General features: G+C 43.2%; 1 protein-coding gene across 2 annotated transcripts in view; it reads left to right on the forward strand.

The window, feature by feature from the left end:
- Positions 1-1,397: 1,397 nt before the first annotated feature.
- PRRX1 (paired related homeobox 1) overlaps positions 1,398-22,083 on the forward strand; it is a 75,976-nt gene continuing 55,290 nt past the window's right edge. For both annotated transcript variants that reach the window (XM_011962279.1, XM_011962278.1), the window contains exon 1: positions 1,398-2,754. In XM_011962279.1, coding sequence (XP_011817669.1) covers positions 2,514-2,754 — 241 coding nt within the window. In that variant the 5' untranslated portion in view covers positions 1,398-2,513. The remainder of the gene's footprint in view (positions 2,755-22,083) is intronic.

Raw genomic sequence — 22,083 nt, forward strand, 5'->3', positions numbered from 1 at the left:
ATGGAAAGAACCGAGGCGAGCACATCTGGTTTCAATCTGCAGCCCTTTGATGGCATCAAATGTTCTTTTCCCAGATCAGGGCTGGAAGTTCTGGGCTAACTATGGCCGTTTGGAGCCCAGAAACCATTTACACACACTCGTACCCTTCTTTCTCTCCAGTCAAGCCTCTTGGCTATAGGACGAAAAAAAAAAAAAAAGTCTAGCAATCAAGGGAGTGCGGGAGTACGGATGCCTGTGTGTGTGTGCGCGCGCGTTTAAAGAACATAAAACGCCACAAATAAGCACTTAATATTTTACTTAGTCGTCATATAGTAACTCATTTCTAATGAGACTGTTAAAGCTGTTACCGAATTCCAACAGGTCATGAAAAAACTGCTCAGCACCTCTCTGTCTTCTGTCAAGTTAGGGCTCCGCAGACGGACGACAGAGGATTATCCGTAGACTTAGATGGGGGTTCCTCCGCCCCTCTCTGTCCTCCCGCCACCACAGCCAGGCCGGACGCAGAACCGCACGGAAGGGCCCCCCACTCCCGCCTCTGTGAGTGCTCCTGCCTGCTCCAAAGAATCTGGGCAGCGGGACCCTCTAGGTTTAGCGTCCTCGCCTGGGGAAGCAACCTTGGCCGTACCATAGAAATTACAAAATTGGCAGGGGGTAGGGAGAAATATTATAATATATTTTTGGAGTCCTCTCTTCCAGCTTAATAAACACGTACATTTCTCATTGCCCTAGCCCTGGTATTCCTAATGGCTGGGAAAGCCTCAAATAAACTCGGTGCCCTCTAGATCTCCCCAACCTGCCTTTAGTCCTTGCGAGAGGCGTAAGAGAGCTTCCCATTATCATCCCTCTTGTGATTTTATTACATTATTTAATAGGCTCCCTTTACGGAACCAAAAATAGCCTTAATATGCTTACTTTCTCCCTGTACTCCCCCCAAAACTGTTAGAACAGTTGAAAATGTGTGTGTGTGTGTGTGTGTGTGTGTGTGTGTGTGTGTGTGGTGTTTTAAAGGTGGTGGGGGAAGGCAGAAGGAGAAGAAAATTTGATTGTGATGGTGGCGGATTTTTTTCCAAATTTCCCCACAGCTGTTATCAAAACATGCAAATGAGATTTTCCAACAGGATCTTAAACAAATCTGGAGGAGTTAATGCCGAAGCAAAATAATCCGCACGTTTGAAGTGACTGTGAGTTTCAGTTTGTCTTTTCTCCTGTGATATTATTGCAGGGGAATGATAATTAGACCTTCAGAAATCCAAAGGGGCTCTCTTGCTCTCTTCCCTCTCTCCTTTCTCTTCTCTCGTTCTCTCTCTCTCTCTCCTTCCCTCTCTCCCTCCCTTCCTTCCTCTCTCCCTCCCTCTCTCTTGTTCCCTCCCTCTCCCTTTCTCTCTAACTCTGATGTTGGCAAAGGGAGTTTTCTTAATCAGACTGTTTTTTGGTCCCAGGGAAAGGAGGAAGAAGGAGATTGTGATGGAGAAAGGGGGTCTGTGAAACGTCAGGCACCGCACAAAGGCTTTGCCACGTAATTACAGGCTCCTATTAAGTCGAGATCTGCCCTCCCAGGGGTCTCCAATTTTCTTGTATTCCCTACAAAGCCTCCTCTGCATGCCAGTTTGTGCCTTTTGAAGTGCCAGAGAGCTTCTTGATCCAACTGAGAAGGAAAAAGGAGCCCAGCAAGAAGAGGGGGAGAGAGAGAAGGGAAAGGGGGGAACCCAACAGCACCCTCCGTTGGACTCTTGAAGCCTTTTTTTTTTTAATTCTTATTTTTTTTTCTTTTTTTTTTACTCCTTACAAAAAGTAAAGTGAGAATCCTGCTCTCTAATACATCTGCAAGACATCACCCTCTCCTCCTGAAACTTTAGTCACTCCTGAGAATCCACAGGAGTGCAGAGAGGGGGGAACACGTTTTCTTGAAGATGTTTTAAAGCTGGAACAAGCCTTCTTCTGTTGGTGCTTGAACTCTTGCCTGGGAATAACTTTTTTAACCTTTGAAAAAACCCTTCACTTTGATTCTTCTCTCCCACCCCTTCTTCTCTCTTCTTCTGTTTGCCTAACTCCCCCGCCCTGCTGGCCTCCGCTTTCCTTTCTCCCCCTTATTATTATTTTTAGTCTGTGCGTGTGGACACTTTTGGAGAGTTGGAAGGGATTTTTTTCTCCTGACTTGAACATAGGGTGACTTTTTAATATTGTATTTTAGTGTGGATTATCTCTTTGGACCGCCCCGGACTTGGCCTCAGGAAAGCAACCAAGGCTGTGGAAGGCGGCTGGTGCAGAACGCTCTGCTCTACAGAAGGGGGTCCCCCGCCCTCTTTTCCACTTTTTTTTTGGCCTTCTTCTCCTTCCCTCCCTCTTCCTCCCTCTCTCTCTCTCTCACTCTCTCTCTCTCTCTCTCTCTCTCTCTCTCTCCACTACCCCCCTCTTTCTTCCCCACTCGGCTCCTCTCCCCCCTTGCGCCCACAGCGTTTCGTGTTGATTCGAGCGGGAAGAGAGGGGGGTGGGTGGGATCGGTGGGGGAGACCATGACCTCCAGCTACGGGCACGTTCTGGAGCGGCAACCGGCGCTGGGCGGCCGCTTGGACAGCCCGGGCAACCTCGACACTCTGCAGGCGAAAAAGAACTTCTCCGTCAGTCACCTGCTAGACCTGGAGGAAGCCGGGGACATGGTGGCGGCACAGGCGGACGAGAACGTGGGTGAGGCTGGCCGGAGCCTGCTGGAGTCGCCGGGACTCACCAGCGGCAGCGACACCCCGCAGCAGGACAGTGAGTGAGGGGCGCATGCCCACGGGGGTGTGTGCCCGGGACAGAGGGCGGGGACCGGTGTAGGGCAGCGAAAGCTCCTCTGCGGCCAGAAAGACAAGGTCCTGGGACCAGGATAGGTGGTGGCAGACTTCAAAGGAAGGGCCAGTTACAGGGGAAACCAGATGAGAAAAGCGGGTCTCGGTCGGGGGCATAGCCAAGGAGGACGCTGGAGAGAGGCTCCAAGTAACGGGGACACTCCGAGGCCCTGCGGTCTTAGGCAGGAACTCTGTCCGCCGCGGACTCTCTTTACTTTGGTCAGGCGCCGGCTCGGTTCATCCCGCTCGCGGGGCGGCGGGACTGGGATGGGAAAAGGTCTTAGCGGGGCGCAAACTCAGAGAGCCAGCGCTGTCTGGGAAAGCAGCGGGTTAAAGATGCTGAGTCGGGTTCGAAGGGCTTCTCTCAGGCAGCGTATGACGGCTTGTGGGAGGGTACCAGGCACAGGGAGCAGGACTTGGCGCTGCTCAGACTGCACACTCCACGCGGGCACCGTAAGGCCGGGCGCTACTGGGAGGCCGCGAGAGAAAGCCCGGCCCGAGACACTGGAGCTGCTCTCTGCCCCCTGCTGTTGTCTCTACCGCAAATGGGTTTGAGACTGGCAGAGTCAAAAGCCCGGCTGCCTCTGGAAAACTCAGGCCAAGCGAAGGGAATGTCCTTTACGGGTGAAATCTGAAATCCAGCCCCGCATGATCCCGCACAGGCGAGCTGCATCTCGGAGGCGCGGTCCTCAGTGCGGAGGTCAGAGTCACTTTAGAGGAGCTCTCCCCATTGGCTCTTAAACGTCCAAAAAAGTCTAGTTTCCCTTCCCCATCCTCACTGACCAACCTCGCACCCCACGAAAATCTCGCTTCGCTAGTGCCTTAAAAAGAGACTGCAAATGTATCCCCATGTCCCCAAGCCTGTAACAGACCGGTCACCCTGTTCATCCCAGGTGACATGTGGCCAGATATGTACAGATACTCCCTCTTCGCCTCGAGGTCGCGAGAGTCTGAACTTAGCTGTAAGTTCTCAAATGAGGCTGTTCACTTTCTATGTCAGTAGTTGCTGGTTACCATTTTGTCTTCAAATTTGGAAACCTTGGAACCAGGGGACCCGCCAGCATTCTATGATTTTCACAAAACATTGTCTATTTCAGACTCTCAAAGAATAGACATACAAGTCAAACTGGACATAGAAACAACTGGAAACAGGGCCCGGGCACAGTGGTGGCCCAGCGGGCCACGCTAAAGCAAGCCGCAGAGAGAGCCTCTGGTGTGCTCCGGGCGCCCGGTCTTCACCCTGCTTCCTTAATTCTGGCCTGGGTGCCCCTGGGTGTTTTTAGCCAAAATAGGCCTAGGGCCGATTCACCCAATGTACTAGCAGACTGCTACAGGAACTGAATGAGGAAGTCTGGCCTGGACACCAGAGAAAGGTGGCCAACTCTGAGGAATGAAGAACCAGGTGTCCCCAAGTTCCGCATAAAGAGCTAGGCGCAGAGACAGAGACGTTCTGTGTAGGGTTTGGGTTCCTGAGAGGCTGCTTCTGCTGCCGGCACCCGCAGCCTTACTTCAGTGTTTGCATAGGCACTCTTAGTTCTAACAAAATGCACTGAGAAATACTATGATTGTTTTTAAACGTTTTACTAGGGAAAATGCGAAAAAACTAGGGAGAGTCCAGGCGCGGTAGCTCACACCTGTAATCCCAGCACTTTGGGACGCTGAGGCGGGCAGATCACAAGGTCAGGAGTTCGAGACCAGCCTGATTAACGTGGTGAAGCCCCCTCTCCTAAAAATACAAAAATTAGCCGGGCGTAGTGCCGCGTGCCTGTAATCCCAGTTACTCAGCAGGTTGAGGCAGGAGAATCGCTTGAACCCGGGAAGCGGAGGTTGCAGTGAGCCGAGATAGTGTCACTGCACTCCAGCCTGGATGAAAGAGTGAGACTCAGTCTCAAGAAAAAAGGTAGGGAGAGCTGCATTCGGTGTAGACCCCAGCTTCATCTATTCTGCACGTCTGGTCGTTTCTGTTTTGCCAGGACGACTTATTAATTGCGACATTTACCACTGTTCGGATACTAGAGGCTGGACCCACAACAGAAAACAGGACCACGAAGAAAATTCTGCTTAGAAGACCAGAGTGGAGCAGGAGAGACTAGATGCTGCTTTGCCCTATGAGGAGGCTGGAGGATGAGAAAACCAGGGCCGAGGCCAGCGGCCTTGGCCAGCCTGGGGAACAAGCCAGCTGTGGTGGCCCTCAGATACTGCAGGGGAAGAGGGATGCAAATTGTACAGGTTGTTTGGCTCTGAGTGGACGCCACTCCTGAGAAGGGAACGCGGGATTCGTATTGGCCTTAGAGTGGGTATGGAGAGGGGCTGGCCCGAAGAAGCCAGCTATGGAGCGCCACCGAGCAGATTAGGGAGGCGATGCGCGGTAGCTGGGAGGCCTCCCTGGACTGGGGACTGGCTTCTGTGAGACCTGAGCCTGGCGCCTCAGAGGCCCTGTGGAGCACGTGGGCGTCCTCAGGGGCGCTCGAGGACAAGCTCAGCATCGCGGGTGGAGTTGGGGACTGTATGTTCCGGGAGAAGGGGAGAAGTCTCTAGAAACTCGCCCACGTGATACTCGGGAGCATCTCAGAGTTACAATGACTAGAGAGATCTTGTTGGGAGAAGACCCCGAAAGGAAACTGAGGTTCAGAAAGAGGATGCTCTGCGGAAGCATGATCAAGAGACAGCTTCGGGGGGAGGCCGCAGAAGGCAGAGCGAGGTGATGGGGACGAAGTGACAGGGACCTGGAGCTAGGAAAGTAGCTGAGAAACACACACACACACAAACACATACACACACACACACACCCCAGGCCTTGCTTCCTAGAGAGATGAGGGTAGTGTTCTAACGAATAGTTTTATAAGCACTTTTATAAGCACTTTTCTCAACCTCTTTTTTCTCCGCTGGGATGAGAAAGTGAGGGCCTGATGAGTCTTATGGCTTCCAGGGGAACCCGCATCCCTAGTTCTTGGGCTCCCATCAAGAGTTGCCAAGAAGGCTGTTGCGAGCTACTTGGAAATCAGGACCGCTGGGCCTCCAGCCTGCAGTGACAATGAGACTCAGACTGTGAATCACGGAAGAGGAGAGTGTCACGGGAAAGGATGGCTAGAGCAGACTCTCCCCCACCCCCAAAGGGACTCAGGGATGGAACCAGGAGTCTAGCGCTCTTTGTATCCCGCTGAAAGTCTACTCCAGTGGGAAACGATTGTCTCCTTCGGAGAGATGGGGAACATTAAAAAGAAGCCTTTGACTCTTTTAGCTATATAGAAACAGTACTTGTCCTTTTTAATTTTCTCTTCAGCTGAAATTAGCAAAACAAACTCCACTTACACCTTCAATATTAGATTCTTAATTTTGCAAAATTCCTAACTACAATGAGGGCCGAATACAGTTAGAAGGAGTAGGTATTGTCTAAAGTCAGGGCTTCTCCCAGACCCTCCCCACCCCACTCACCATCAGCGATTCTGTCCCCACCCCCACCTTGGTTGACATTCACTGCACTGTCCTCTCTGTAGAGTGCTTTCTTTCCCTTTTTACTGAGTCTCTTACTAGTGAATTCTCAACTTCTGGGCTCAAATACACTAAGTGTCCAAAGAAATAGCTCTTTAACATTGTTTGGAATCCAGTGGCTAATGGGAGAGTGTGGAGTGTGAATGGGGGTGGTGGCAGAACTTGGGTAATCAGGGAGAGGAAAGAGGAACAGGTCATTAAAATAGGCAGACATACTCCAATGAGGACAGTGAATGCCACTGTCATTTCTTAATCTGAACTTCTGCAAACTCTTTAAAAAAAATGCGCCTGCCTTCCACGTTTCCAACCTCTAAATTAGTGAAACCAGATTGTCCTAATAAGACCTTTTGTTGGAAACACATGTAGTCATAAAAAGGTAGACAGAAAGTCAATTAGACACGCGTGCACACACACGCACACATTCACAAGCCGGTGCTAAGTGTGCACCCGGCGCAGCTGGCTCCCGGGCCGCGGCGGGATGCAAATGCAAAACAGCGACGCGGGAAATCGATTTGTCACAAAGGGAGAGGTGTAAACGCAGCGCAAAGGAATTGCCTGCCCAATCTACCAGCCACACTCTCCCAGGACCTTGCCCTGCCAACTTCTTTTCGCCAGAGAAACTCCCAGGAGAGCGGGAACATTTTCTAGGGTGCTCCCAAGTTGGAATTCGCATCACAGTAATATCAACTTCTAGAGTCTCAGCATTTGCAACAACCCTGGCGCCAGCAATTTTCTTATGCAGCACCATCCTGGGACTCGGGAGCCAGTGCTGGCAGTCTAAATTTGGGCTTCAATTATCTCGTTGAAGAGGGGAGCCAGTGAAATATATCGTTTTAAGGTTAGCCTGGAAACTTTTCTCTTTAGAGGAGGAGGAGAAATACAGGAGGTGTATTTAATAAGGTGCCTTCCTGAGTCCCCAAAGTCGAATGTCAAGGCCGGTCAATAGGTGGTGATTTCCGTTTATTTTACACGCAAACGTAGGGGCCCAGGTGACCTTCTTCTCTTAGAATTTTGGGGAAATTGATAGTCCAGGGACTCCTTACCCACTTGTGGGTGAAGGACGACTTGGAATTTGAAGTGTGGAGAGATAGGCCTGTAAAGTCCTAAGCCCTAGGCTTCCAGTCCTCTCTGGGGCTCCAGATCCCCCAACTCTGGAATGCAGTGAATTCCCACCCCCACGCTTCAGAGCACCTCTCCCATGCGTTAGGACGTCGTGCAGTCCTGCATTTTGGCTGAGAGACCTAACCCCGGTGCGCGCTCAGTTCAGAGCGCCAGGGAGTTAGGCAAACAGGAATGGGTCACACACGGCTCCCTGTAGTTCCTTCCTCTTCCCAGGAGTGTCATTTTAGATTTTACAACACGAGCGAATAAGTCATCTCCAAACCAACAAGATGTCACCTTCAGGCTCCCAGCTGCAAAAAAATAAAAAGTCCATTCAGAAGCAGTGATGATACCTTTCTATTCCACCGACCCAGCTTTGAATGACTGTCCCAGCCAGGACCCTTTCCCACGAAATAACAAGTGTAGATTTTCAACCACGACGATCCCTAGACCAATTTGATTTTTTATTTTGAGGCATGTTTCTTTTACAATCCCTCTCCTACACACTGTTTCCCGCTCCATCCATCAGCCTACCACACCACCATCGCAGACCCCTAACTCCTGGAAGACCCTCCTCCTTAGCGGAAGCATTAGGGCCGCAGGTAAGGGGTTGTTGCAAAGATCTGCGCGCCCCTGTGCCTGCATTGCGACCCCCAGCCCCTCTCCAGTTCCAGGGCCGAGCCCACTTTCAACCGCTCTGGAAATATGCATGTATTTCTTCCCCGCACCCCCCCTCCCCCGCTTTAGAAGGAGCTATACGAGGAACAACTTTCTGAAATCGGGAATGTGTTTGTAGAGACGGAGATGAGGATTGCATTTTGCTTATTTTTCTACAGGTGGTGGAAGTGTTTTGAGGGTCAGAGTATCCTCTTAAAGAAAAAGTAAAACGTGGGGGTTTGCTTTCTCTAGCCAAGCCTTTGGAAGTTTAATTAACAGAACCCTTAAAGTATTCCTTAGAGCTACAGATAAAAAATTACAGGCAATATTTGGATAAGGGGCCAACTCTCCGTGTCCAAACATTTAGAGAACTGCCTGTGAGTGTAACTGTAATTGTGAGTGCCATTGTAATTTGGGCGCTCTTTGTCGAATTCTGTGTTTTACTTTGATGCCTTTTGAGTACCACTTACATTGTTTGGCTGTCCTTTAACTCCGTTTACAACAGTATATTAATAAAGAGGATGCGTATGTCAGCGTTATGTATCCACAAGAATTTGGATTCCTTTAAAATCAAATGGCTTGGTGAGCAGGCTAACACTCAAAACTCAGCAGTCTCAAACAGTAATAATAATATCAACAAATGGTTGCAATGCGCCCCTTTTCTCCAAATGCTGTTTATTCTAAAATCAGTAAATTAGGAGATACATTGCAGAGAAACAGTCGTCAGTGGTTCAGGGTCGGCAGGTTTGTTTTTCAGGTGTAGATGTTCTTGAGTAATACCTCTCCACTGTGGACTAAATATTAGTAGATTGTCATTGTCATTTTTCTAATTTAGTGCGGCAGCCTCAGGGAAGTACTCATCCAGACAATTATGGGGTATCGATTTTAACTTTAAGCCTAAAAAAATGCCATATTTCACTTGCCCTGGGACTACTTTTCTTGATGAAAAAATATCTGGGAAGACTATTTTAGGGCCATGTTAGCGTAGGGGAGGGGAATAAAGGCACAAATGGTGGTTGGTTAAGGAAATTTTATGAAAGAAAATAAAGAAAACATGTCAGAATGAATCAGTCAGATGCACAAATGTGTTAGAGAAATCTGAGGACAACCAGCATCTTGGGGATTCTTCTGTTCCCGAGGTTTGCAGATAGAGGAATAAGGGTCTGAGTTATGCCCAGAATACATTCGTCGGGTACTGCATGTCCCAGTCCCTTAGCTATGCCACGTAATGAAGAAACTCTAATTCCCCAGAACTTTGGGGCTTATTTTTTACCATTATTGAGTCCGCCCAGGCTCAGCTCTCTTAAAAAGGGATAAATCTGAAATTCTTGTATTAATTTGAATCCCCAAGATCCGAGTTATGAGAAAGGGCAAGGGCAGGTTCTATTCCTATTTTGTTTACTTTCACCGAGTTACTGTGAAGTGATTGGAAACTTTCTCAACGGGCAGGGAGAGAATACAATGAAACTCAGATGCAGTAATAAAGTTGATATAGGGGTCGGAACAGGGGGCTCTTTCTGGATCTCACCTTTACTGGGGATTGAGGTTGTGGAATGGGTGGAAGAGTAATTAACTCTATGAAGAATTTTAACGTTGAAAACAGAGCCCACAGTATTTTTGGTTCTAATGGTGTGGTCTCTGCCTCGGCAAAGAAACAAACACTGCCACCCCATCGCCGCAGTTCTCCTCTCTGCCGCACCGACGCCAGGCGCTGCTTAAAATGAGCTGCGAGCCTCGCCAGACGCATTCCTCCTTGCCTTCTTTCGCCGAAAGGGGGCGCGCTCCTCCCAGGCGGCGCTGGTACCTATCCTGCCTTCAAAAATCTTTGGGCTCCTACAGGAGAGAGAGTCTCTTGAACACAAGTAACAAAACGTGAGAAATAATAGCTTGAAGACACTTCAGGGACTATATGAATATAAGCTGCACACACATGCGTCTTAATGGAAACATGTAGACAGCTGGCAGGAGCACTGGCTGCCTACATCTCCTCCTTTCAAATGAGGGTGGTCGGGGTTCCAGGGTGGCAGGAGGGGGGGGCCAGATGACCGTGGATGGAATTGGTGGGTGCTAGGACTGGTGAGTGGGTTGCATGGTGGAGGAGAGGGTTTGTCCTCATGGAGCTGTGTGGACTTTTCTGCATATGTACTTGAGGTCTTTAAAGAAAGAAAGGCAGATCTGAGAAGTGGAGAACTGGTTGGTATTAGTGAGATGTTGAAAAACTGTCACAGAAGCCCTCACAGTGCCTGGAGTGTTGAGACAGAAGAGGAAACCTGGCATCATAGAGTTTTAGGCCCTTGGATCAGGGTAACCTTTCTTCCCCACAAAAGAACAATAACTGCCCCAAGTCTTGTGTGAGCCTGCAAGTTGGGTACCTAAAGTCATTTCCAATCTGCAAATCTGACTCCTGGCCTCCACTGATCCTTTATTTTTGGGCAAGAGTTTCAAGAGACTCACAGGACAGAGGAGGATAAATTTTTAACCCCTTCTGTAAATGTAGGGATTTTCGACTTCTTACCACACCCTGACAATGGGGGTCAACAAATCAAGGCAACAGTGAGAGTAACAAACTGGAAGAGTGAATGTTTTGTCTTCATAGCATAGATGATGGTTAATACATACCTTCCAAGATAATCTGAGCTGGAATGTTCACTAGAAACAGGAGCACAAGGCCAGAACTGTAAGGGAAATTGCTTTCCCACAAACGTTTGTCTGAGAATAAGAACATTCACCCCATTCACTTAATTTCTCATCATCAGTCATGTCATTATATTTTCAAGGACCTCACAGTGCTGGAAAGTGGTGTAGTTACAAATAAGCATAAAAACAGATGGGTGATCCCAGTCCTCTAAATACGTACCGGGAGGCCAAATCTTTTCAAAGAGAATTCAGATATACAACTTAAAGGCCAAGGGGCCCAACTCAATCAAAATTTGAGCCAGGATGTGCTAAGTTCAAACAGCTTGACTATGGGCAAAGTGTTAGACCTAGCCAGCTCTTCAGATATATACAGAGAACCACATTTTCTCAAATTTCCATTGTTATTTTCCACACAAATTTAGTGTTAGTCTTCAAAGGGATTGTTAGATTCGGAGGGTGGTGAGAGTCAGTGCCCCAGGCTCCTGTCCTTGTCTACTCCCCTTTTTTTTGGTACTCTCTCTGCTTCAACAGTTTGCCGAAAATCTGTGTTGCAGAGAAAACTGACACCTAGAGGCCACAGAGGTCTCCTAAATGCTGTTTTCTAGGATCCTCAGAAAACAGGAGGACTGTTGAGTTCAATTATATGTAATATACCTCTTTATGTATTTTTCTTCTCTGCTAATTCATTTTATAATAGCCAAGTTAGAGACTTCTTGGAGACTTAGGTTTTGGGGACTGGATATCATTCTGTTTTATTTTCAGCTAACTCATAAATATATGAAGTTGAAAGTTCCCATGGAAGTAGGTATTGAATGTAAACGTTTATACCTGGGCATTTTCACGTATCACCATTAATTCAAACTGGGAGGTAACGTTAAATAATTATGTACATTGTGACTTTCCATTTTCTACCAGTGCTGCTTCCCTAAATACTGGTCTAGATTCCAGCAGTAGTATATTACTGGGACAGTTGCTAAATTGTTGCCTGTGTTCAGTTAATGCTTACCAAGTGAGAGAATGAGCTCTCCATCCTTGGTGGAACACCCTTCTAATCTAGCCTAAGTTCTAGCCACTTTTCCCTTCCCTTCCCATTTTATACCTTTTGCCTAGGTGGTATCTTCTAGGCCCACCATTTAAATAACCATCTATATACTAACCACTCCCAGTTGACAGCTTCAAGACCCTCCATTGGAGCTGCAATCCATAGCCACAGTCACTTATTTGACATTTCCATTTGAACATCACAAATGTGCTTCGACCTCAAAAATCAATAAAACATGGAACTAATGAACTTTCTTTCCCCAGTCTGATCCTCCTACAACTTTCCCTGTTTTCCTATATGGTAACATGTGGGTGCAAGACTCAGGCACTTCAGACTCATCCTTGACTCTCCTTCCTTTATGATTCTGTTCCACCCATCCCCAAATCCTAGCAAGTCTTCTAAAATCATTTGAATTCATCTACTATTTAAATCTCTGTCCTGGCTCACCTGCACTGCTGTACCACCCTCCTAGCCTGTGGAAACTCTCTGCATCCAGACTTGTCCTTGATGTGTGGGTGACAAAGACTGGATATAATAGACCCCTAAAGAATATTTATTGAATGTCCAAATGACAAATGCTAGTGTATTTTTCTACAAATACATTTAAAAAATCATGTCATGTTCTTTCTTTAGAACTCACAATCGCTTTTCATCCTTTACATCAAAATTGAATTATCTTTTTTTAAAAAAATCACTTGATAGTCTACTTCTCTGTCTCTGTCTCTCTCTCTCTCTCTCTCTCTCTCTCACACACACACACACACACACACACACACACACAGATTGTAACTGTTTTCCTATTGTTCCCTAGTATGCTAGCTAGGCTAGTATAGTAACTCCATGTGCTCCTTTCATGTGCTCTGGTCTCATTTTGGCTTCTCTGACTTCTAATGTGAAGTGTCCTTGCTCTGTGCCTCGTTTTTGCAGATCTTCCCATGCTATCTTCCGAGATTCTGCTCCCATCACACCCTCTTGCAAAACCTTCTCTGACTACTTTATCTAGACCACACAAATCTCTTTTCTCAAGACTTACTATGAAAATAACAGTCAGTGGCTCCACAAGTAGTGCTTAATTATTTTCTAAATATTTTATGATTATCTAGATTTTTTTTAAGATTTAGAGACTTCTGGGGAAAAGGTGTATTCTGCAGTGTACAACACTGCTGCAGTAAGCAAATAGATTTTTTTTTTTTTACATAGTACTTCTACTGTTTTTGTAATCCTTTTTTTCCTCCCCTCTTCCCCATCTCTGTTTTTGTAATCTTTAGCTGCAAGTAGTTTTTTAAATTATAGGAGTAATACCAAAGTATAATACATGTTCATTTTTGAAAATGTATTGTTGTATATTTAAAAATTGAAATGGGAATATCAAGACACCAATTTTTTCACAAGTCTGAGGTAGATACAGTTAATATTTTGGTGTTAAAATATTTTCTTTTAAACTTTTTACACAATTGGCATCATATTGCATTAACATTCTTCTTTATTGATTTTTCTTTTCTCAGTGGAAAAAATTTTAACCCCATTTTCAAAGACTATGTTTCTCTAAAATTGAAAAACTGCCTAAACATTTAACCCACTTGCTCTGATCAGAAAAATTAAACAAACACGCACCACACTAACAACGGTTCTACAAGGATTGTGAAAGCTGTGGTATCAGTTAATTCCCAGCTTTCTCAAGTTCCAGTGGGGACGTTTTCAGCAGTGAAGTCCTTCAGAGTTAACAGCTTCTTTTTCTTTTCTGCTCATTCTAGCTGGGAACCTTCCCTAGACATGAGCACATGTCTTCTTTTGAAACTGGAAAAGCCTGCATAATACTGAAAGGACATTCTTAGACTACAGTTAGAGAACTACTGCTCCAAAAATCAATTTTTACATGATTTGGTAAGGAAGAGCTCACAAAATTAGTGGGAGAAAATTTTGTAGCAAACTAGATATTTTCTATTACTCTTGGTCCCTTAATCTTGAATTTTTAAAATGAAACGTCTTAAGGCTCATACCTGCTTTTTGAAAGAAACAAAGGAGGAAAATGACATTTATATCTTTATACCTTTTAGAGGTATAGGTAAGATAGTGACATCTTCCAGGACATGATAGTGTGGTTTGACAGAGGAAGAAGCAATTATAAAAAACTAAAGATAGTGCATTTACCCAGACATGAGCATCTACAGCATCTCAGCTTTTTCAAATGTGATATTTTCAGGGAAACAATGTATTTTATTATTATGAAGTCTATTTAAAAATTGTTCCCAACCAAATGGACATTACAACATTTGTCTGATGAATACAAATATTTTATTTAGGGGAAGTATTAACAAGTGATATAAAATCCGATAGAACAGAAATTTTAAATTATGAATTACATGTATGTTAATAATTAATCTTTCTCCTCATGAGAAAGGGAGAACAGAGAGAGTAAACACCAGTTTTGAAAACTAAAAACCACACTTGTCTAATAAAAGTTTCTGAAGTTCCCCCACATTGCCTATTTCTAAGAGAGGAAAGAAAGAGAACCACCCAGAGAGCTCTTTGCCTATAACCAGATGTGCTGTTCAACAGCTCTAATCCTCAAGATCAGGGGAAGACCACAGGATGAATCCTCAACACATTTAAGAAATAAAATGTAATTTAGTTCATTAATCATGGAACCAAAATCTGCAGTTTTGCTAGACATATTTCAAAGACTGAATCCCTTCTGACAAGAGAAATAGAAAATAATATCACTCCACATTTGACTGTTACAGTCTGTTCTTAGCTTCCCTCAGGGAAGAAATTTTTCTTAGTATGATCGTTTTTATTCAGAATATACGAACTGCTATTTAAATTTGTATCTCCCCTCTCTCTCTCTTTTTTTTTCTTTACCTCAACATTCTTTTTGTTTTCTGGGTGGTGAGAATATTTGTTTTCTGAACTGTTTTGGGCTTTTTGATTTGGAGATTCAGAGCTACCTTGAAGGTCAGGAAATCTAATCTATGTAGGCCTTGAAATATAACCATTTCAGCTGAATTAATATACTCAGACTGCTGGTTTATTTAGATGACTTACTTTGTCATAAAGAATTAATAAAATTCTTAATATGAGAGATAAGGTGGGATAAAACATAAAACTGCTTCACAAACTTTAAGAACATATGCAAATGCTACTATGTTCTATAAAAACAATTTTAAGAAGTAAGATAGGGCTAATGTAATTATTTCATTTTACAGATAGGAAAACTGTGGCTTGGAGCTGCTCTGATCCCAGTTTATTTATTTTTCATTATATTCCATGATCTTTGATGTCAACCAAATTCCTCCAGATGCATTATTATCTGATGAAATCATACTGAGTTAGGAATGAAGAGTCTAGCATGCCATTTCATAACATATTGCCATGCTGCACAGACCTTTTTAAATTCCTCTGGTTCATGTTCTTCATTATAAAATTGGCATGTGACTGCTGCACCTATCTTCTTCATGCTAACATAGCAGGTCGGAAAGAAATTGTGTTTGTGAAAATATTTGAGAAATAAAGGGCTAAATGTATGTGCGTTATCATACTATAAGGGAGTGAATGGAGAATTTTCTAAATTAAGTTGTCAAGTAACAATAAAAAAAAAGAATGCATTTTGTTAGATTTACAGCAAGGTCTCAAAATGTGAAATATTTTAAATTTAGATTTAGATACATTCGAAGTCATCATGTGTTTTACGTTGGATTCAGAAAATTATGCGTTAAATTATGGTTCCACCATTTATTAATACTTGCCAACTGATTTTAGACAAATTTCTGTGTCTGAATTTACTCATCTATAAAATTGGCACATTAATATTTATCACACAGGTTTGTTATTTGGGATAATAAAATGATGTAAGCAAAATGCCTAGTACCCTACTCAAATAAATGCTTTGTTATAAATTGTTATAAATGTCCTTTAGGGCAAGCATTTATTTGAGTGCCTTCAGTGGGAATGGTAGTAGAGTACTGGGCATTTTGCTTACATTTTTTCCACCCCACAGCATCTCTGACTAGTATGCCTTTTTTCAGGCATGGCTATATGTCCACTGTGGCTTCCCAAGCAATGTTGGAGGCCATTTAGTGCCATTGAAATGAGGAATATTTGCATATTCCAAAAGCCATACTCTTACAGCATGTCACTGATTGAGTCTATTTGTTTTCTATCTACAGTTAGAAACTGATGCCTCATAACTTTTAGTGATACTTATAAGGCCACACCATGAGTATCTGGCAGAGCCAGGAGTCTGGCTCAGAAGTTCCTGACTATGGTTATCACCTTTAGGCCACCCTTCCTCTCTCAGCATGAAACAATAACACAGATCATTTTATATTTTTGGATGGTACCAATATTAAAGATTTTACAGGGACTGAAGATGTTACAGGGATTGAAGAAGACAAATTCCTTTCCTCTATTTAGCTTCCGAATTTTATAGAGACTCTATGACATATGCTTGGGGTACAAGGTGTTAAGGCTTCTTATTCCAGATCTGACATAGCTAGTAAATTTCTGGAGGCCAACCACATTAAATTCTCTCTGTCATATAGTGCCTCTAACATAGCACTACCTTACTACTCCACTGAGATTTCTGTGGGTTTACTTAATTTTTTTGTACATGAATAATGCTCACCATGTTAACTATAATTATACATAAAGTTGCCATTCTTTTGCCAACTTAGATTTCCTAAACCAGTTGAGTAAGATAAACATTCTGTCCTCCATTTGATATGTGACCTGTCTTCATACATATTTTCCTTTGAAATCTGATAAGCCTGGAAGACATACAGATAGCACTTCTATATCATGAAGCATCCAGGACTCTATTTTTTTTTTTTTTTTTTGCCAAGCAATCAACAATTAAATCTCTCTGGCATTCTTGAGCAATAGATCGGCGTGGCTAGCAGTTGTGGTATATGTGGAGAAAACTGGTCACCATGGGTGAGGCACTTTGACAAGTTTATTGCAAGGCTAGTGTGCTTGTGGTCTAAGAAAGTAGCTTAACATGTGCCTTATGCAAGAGAGAAGGGGCAGGTCAGCCTCAACATGCTAAGTGAGTGTTAGGCAAAGATTAGGAGCACAGTTCTCTTGGCAATAGCATTCTGATATATAGAAAAGTGTTTGTGTGTGTGTTTGCTAAAAATGTTGTCAATATTTTATCATATTGTGTAGGATCTCTAATTGGGGTTGTAGATAACTCTGGATCTCTGTTCTTTGGAGTGCATGAAGCCCTTCCTCATTTAGGAAGATTTTCCTTTGGTCATTGTTTTTCTTCTTCTGTGTCTCTCCCATATGTGCAGTTCATGTCTAATAATTTAGAGAATAGGGAAAAGAGAAATAAATAACAGATTATGGGATTCTTTCTCTAGTGTCCTTATACTCTAATCCTCCATATCTTCAATGTGATGCCTGGTTCACTTGCATCAGAATGAACTGAGGTTTCTCAAAATGCAGATTTCAGGGCCCCACTCATACCCAGTGAATCAGAATCTCCAAAGCATATGCATATTAAATATCCCAGATAATTTTTATATCCCACAAAGTCTGAAAACACTGACCTAGACCACTTTCTCCCATAGCAATTGGTATTGAATAATATCTTTCTTGTGACATCCACTGTATCCTGTGTGTTCCATTGTTATTAAACTCTCCCTAAGTGTCAGTCTCATCTCTTCAAAGAAGTGCATACAGCTTTAAAGACAAGGGCAGAGGCAAACAGTGTAAGCCTCAGAGCACTTATCATGGTGCTTTTTGTATTATAGGGGGCTTACCAAAGAGTTACTGAATAAACGAATATGTGAACAAACAAGTGAGAAATGAAGAGCACACATATAGCACGTATTAGGCATCTGGCATTCTGTTAAGCACTCCACATAAAATCAAGAAAAACAATGTGAGGCAACTATCAGGGGATGTAAAAATTCTAAGTAAGACTAACTGTTTTATTTTATTTTTTTGAGATGGAGTCTCACTCTGTCACCCAGGCTGGAGTGCAGTGGCACAATCTCTGCTCACTGCAAGCTCCACCTCCCGGGTTCACGCCACTCTCCTGCCTCAGCCTCCCAAGTAGCTGGGACTACAGGCGCCTGCCACCACGTTGGGCCAAGTTTTTGTATTTTTAGTAGAGACAGAGTTTCACCGTGTTAGCCAGGATGGTCTCGATCTCCTGACCTCATGATCTGCCCACCTCGGCCTCCCAAAGTGCTGGGATTACAGGCATTTTATTTTATTTTTTGTCATATATTGACAAATTGTGGTTGTACATATTAAAACTAGTTTTAGGTGGTTGTTAGCACTTATTCTTGAAGAAGAAACATGTATCAAAGAAGTGGCAACCTACCCCGTGGATAATGTTTGCAATTTAATTTTAGTTTTAAGTATGTTTTTAAATGAAAGTTTATCTTCTATTCTTACAAAGTCCTTCCTTACTTTCAGACAGTTGATAAAACACAATTTTTCTATTTTGAAATTTTGTTTATTTATCTTCTTTATGGTCTGATAAAGCCAAGTTTTAATTTTCCCTTTTTTCAGATGCTGATTTTTGAAAAGATTGTATATGAAATTTCAACATAACCTTTCCAAATGTATCATTTAAAGACAACTGCATTTATTCCACTAGTAGGTTTTGGCACATGCTAAAGTTATATCTCAAATATCCCCTTTTAAGGTATGTTTTAGGGATCCTGTCCTAAATGGATTTTCTATTAAATACCAGGCTTTGTTTCTTTTTTCTAATGAAGTATATGTAATTATGAATTGCTGTCCAAAGGATGTATTTGTTGGTCTGTCTTGAATGACAGACCAATGAATGAATGAAAAGGAACTACATTTAGAAAAGCAGGATAAGTATGATTTTAGAAAACCTGAAGGAAGAAAACAAGAAAGAACGGTTCTTGTAGAGATGTGAAGGAGCAGAAAACAGAGGTGAAAGGGTTTCCTGGACCCATGTCTGTAGTAGAGACCACTACTGAGTTACAGTTCTCTAAGCCCATCTGGGATCCTTTGGTGACATGAACTTTGCTCTAGTGGTTTATGACATCAATGGAACCCTGTTGGTGGAATTACAACTTCATAATTCACAGTTAGCTCTTGTTTATTTTATATTTAATCATTAGCGGAGCATACTGGCAGCATACTCAGGGGAACTATGTGGTTATGCTCCTGCAAATCTTGTTGTTGCATAATTAAGTACGTCAGGAGTAATTCACCAAGTGTCATAACATCCCATATTTCAGGCCTTGCAGATGCTGCTGTTGGTTATGAATGTCCTGAAAGTTATCCCGGCTGCATCACCTCCTCAATGAGTTTTCGTTTTGGAGGAACAGTTACCAAAGACAGCTAGGCATTCTGGTTTAAATAAAATACAATTTTCTGAGTAGCAAGCATAATGCTTCCATAGAAAGACAACTCCAGCACCATGTAGGAGTGACTTCTATCATGTGACTGTAAAATGTGGTTCTATTCCTGTTAACCCATGGGCATGTAAAATGTATCAATGAAACAACAAAGGCAGTTTCTAGGTGAGCGAGGAGACTCTGGATTTGTCTCCATATTTATTTGTGTTTAGCCTTGAGACTTAGAAATGATTCCACTTAACTTGTGCCTTTGGGTCTCTTAATGGAGGAAGGGAGCTAAAGGGAAGAAATTAAGATGTATTGAATACCATAGTGGGTCAGGTACTTGCTGGGTAATTTGTGCTAATTATGTTGTTTCAATTTTCACAATAATGCTGAGTGATAGATATTGCCATCCCCACCTTACAAATAGGGCTTTGAGACTCAGAGGAGTTGGATCAATGTGCCTGAAGCCTCAAAGTTAGTGACTGACAAACCAGAACTTGTCTTGACCACTCTGTTCCACAGTGTTCCAGTATCTTCTAACTTTTTCTCCAGTGGCTAGAAAATTGGAAGGAAGTGGTTGAGTTGAATGGTTTTTCAGTGGCATTTATTCAGTGGAACATAGAGCTCTTGTAACTGTGGTACCTGACTGCTAGAATTACAAATTAAAACATGCAAATAATCCTTCAGAAAATATTATTGTTGCAAAAAAAAAAAACCCCTCTTGATAGCACTAGACATTTAGATGTCAGATAAGCAGCAAAATTGAGGTCAATTACAGGGCTCAGTGAACATAAATGAAGAAGTGAGTTGGAAGATAGTACTAGAGAAGAAACAGGTGAGCCAGAGAGCTTTCCTGAAGGTGAGGAGTTGATTTTGACCACAGTCAAAATCCTTCCAACAGTATGGCCTTGAACATGCCACCCAGCCCTTCTGAGCTCTAATCATGGGAATAATAGAAATATCTTCTTGACAAGTCTATTAAATATTAAATCAGATATTTATGTATCAACTTTACCTCACAGGTGGAACCAAGCTCCTAATTTGTATCATCTAATATTGAATTGTAAAACACTGAGAAAAAGGTGACAGGTTCAACATTTCTGATTATGTTCTCTGTTGCTATGGAAATGAATTTTTATAACCAAGAATAGAATTTTATTTAAAAGATTCAGACAGTTGTTTCTAATTTGGCTGTTTGGAACTGGAAATTCATTTGTCCAAATGCAATGTTTTAATTTGTTATTAGGTTCCTAGGAAACCTCCAAAAGATTAGTCGATGGGTGATACAGTTGAACTGTAGTGTAAATGAAAGTAGCTAGTGTGTTGCATCCTGGAAGAAATAGATTTGTGGTTCAGAATGAGGAAGAAATGGATGGCCCTTCTCTCTTTACTGGTATAGGACCAAAATTTAGGCAAAATTTAGAACTAGATGAATTTAATCTCTAGGCAGCCTCCTCCAAACCCCTTCTCCCCTGACCCCTAACATCTCAATTCAGTGTTCCTTCTGTGTGCTCCCATGTTCTCAGTCACCCTTAACAGTATTATCACACTGTGTGGCTTAAGAATGCCAGTGAGGTTTTGGTGCCTCAGTTACATCCTACTCATTCCTCTTCTCTAGAGTTCCCCATAAGGAAGATAAACACATAGAACAGTAGCTGAAGAGGAAATAAGGTACTGAATTATCATCATCTAGCAAACACTCCATAAACTCTTGGCACCCCATGCCCCATCTCCTGGGATTTGTTAGTATAACAAAGTTGGAGGCCTAGGTTTAAATCTGTTATGTTTGTAGAACAGACTTCCATGCCCATCTCTTTTTCTTTCTCTCACTTATTTTTTTCATACATATTACACAAATATGTCTTTAGTACCTACTATGTGCCAGTTATTATGCCAGGTTCTGGGATGCAGCAATGAATAAAATAGACATGTTGCTTTTTCTCATGAACCTTACATTCTCCTGGGAAAAACAGGCAATAAACAAATAAATGAACACACACCTAGATAAGTAATTCAACTGAGATTAATAAGTTTTATGAAAGAAATGAAACAGGCTATTTGAGCAGGAATATGAAAGAAAAGAAGGAGAGCTAACTACGTAGAGAGCAGGGTGAAAAGCCTTCCAGGCAGAGGAAGTGAACAGCAAGTGCAAAGGCCCTGACGCAGGAACAAGCTTGATATGGCCAAGGCACAGAAATAAGGTCAATGTGACTGGAAGATAGTAAGCGATGGGACTTTGAGAGATGACAAAGTCAGAGAGGTATGTAGGGGCTAGGTGACAGGGACTTGTACGTTGCACTGAGGAACTGGGCTTATATTCTAAGTGTGATGACAATGGGAAGCCAGGGGAGAAATTAAAACTGGAGAGTTTTGTAATGTGATTTATGTCTTTAAAAGAACAACCCGACTGCTGTATGGAGAATGGATATTAGAGGAGGAAGGAGAAGCAGTTAGGAAGTTATTGCAAGAGACCAGATGAGAGATTATGGTGTCTTGAACCGGCTGTATGAGTGAGGATAGAGCAGCAGTGGTAGGCACCCAGAGTGTGCCTCCTACAGGGGCTCAGGAGGCTGATGGAGCCAGCGGAGTTTAGCAAATGAAAGAGGAGAAGAAGGGACAATGTCAATGAAGCTGTGCAGCCTGGCCTGGAGGACTGACCTAGGACATTCATCTTTCTTAGGCTCATCTTTTCTGTTTCTGTACCTGGGTTTTCTCTCAAATTTCCAAGCCTTATCATGGTGGGCTCCCTGGAAGCAGCTGCATGGGAGAAGGAGTGGTTGGTTGTGTGCAGTGGGGTATGAAATAGGAGCAATTTATCTTGATTTTGTTACTTGAAAGGTTAGAGCCTATAATTCAGGTACTGCCTGTAATTTTCCCAGAAAGGAAGGGTTCTGCTTTAAATTCTGCAAAAGCAGGCTCTTTGTAATTTAGCAATACATCAGAAGGCAGCATTGCTAAAGACTGCAATTCAGATATGTGAAGACTTGTGCAACTG

Source organism: Colobus angolensis, unplaced genomic scaffold (genome assembly GCF_000951035.1).
Source record: "Colobus angolensis palliatus isolate OR3802 unplaced genomic scaffold, Cang.pa_1.0 Scaffold59, whole genome shotgun sequence".
NCBI lineage: Eukaryota > Metazoa > Chordata > Mammalia > Primates > Cercopithecidae > Colobus > Colobus angolensis.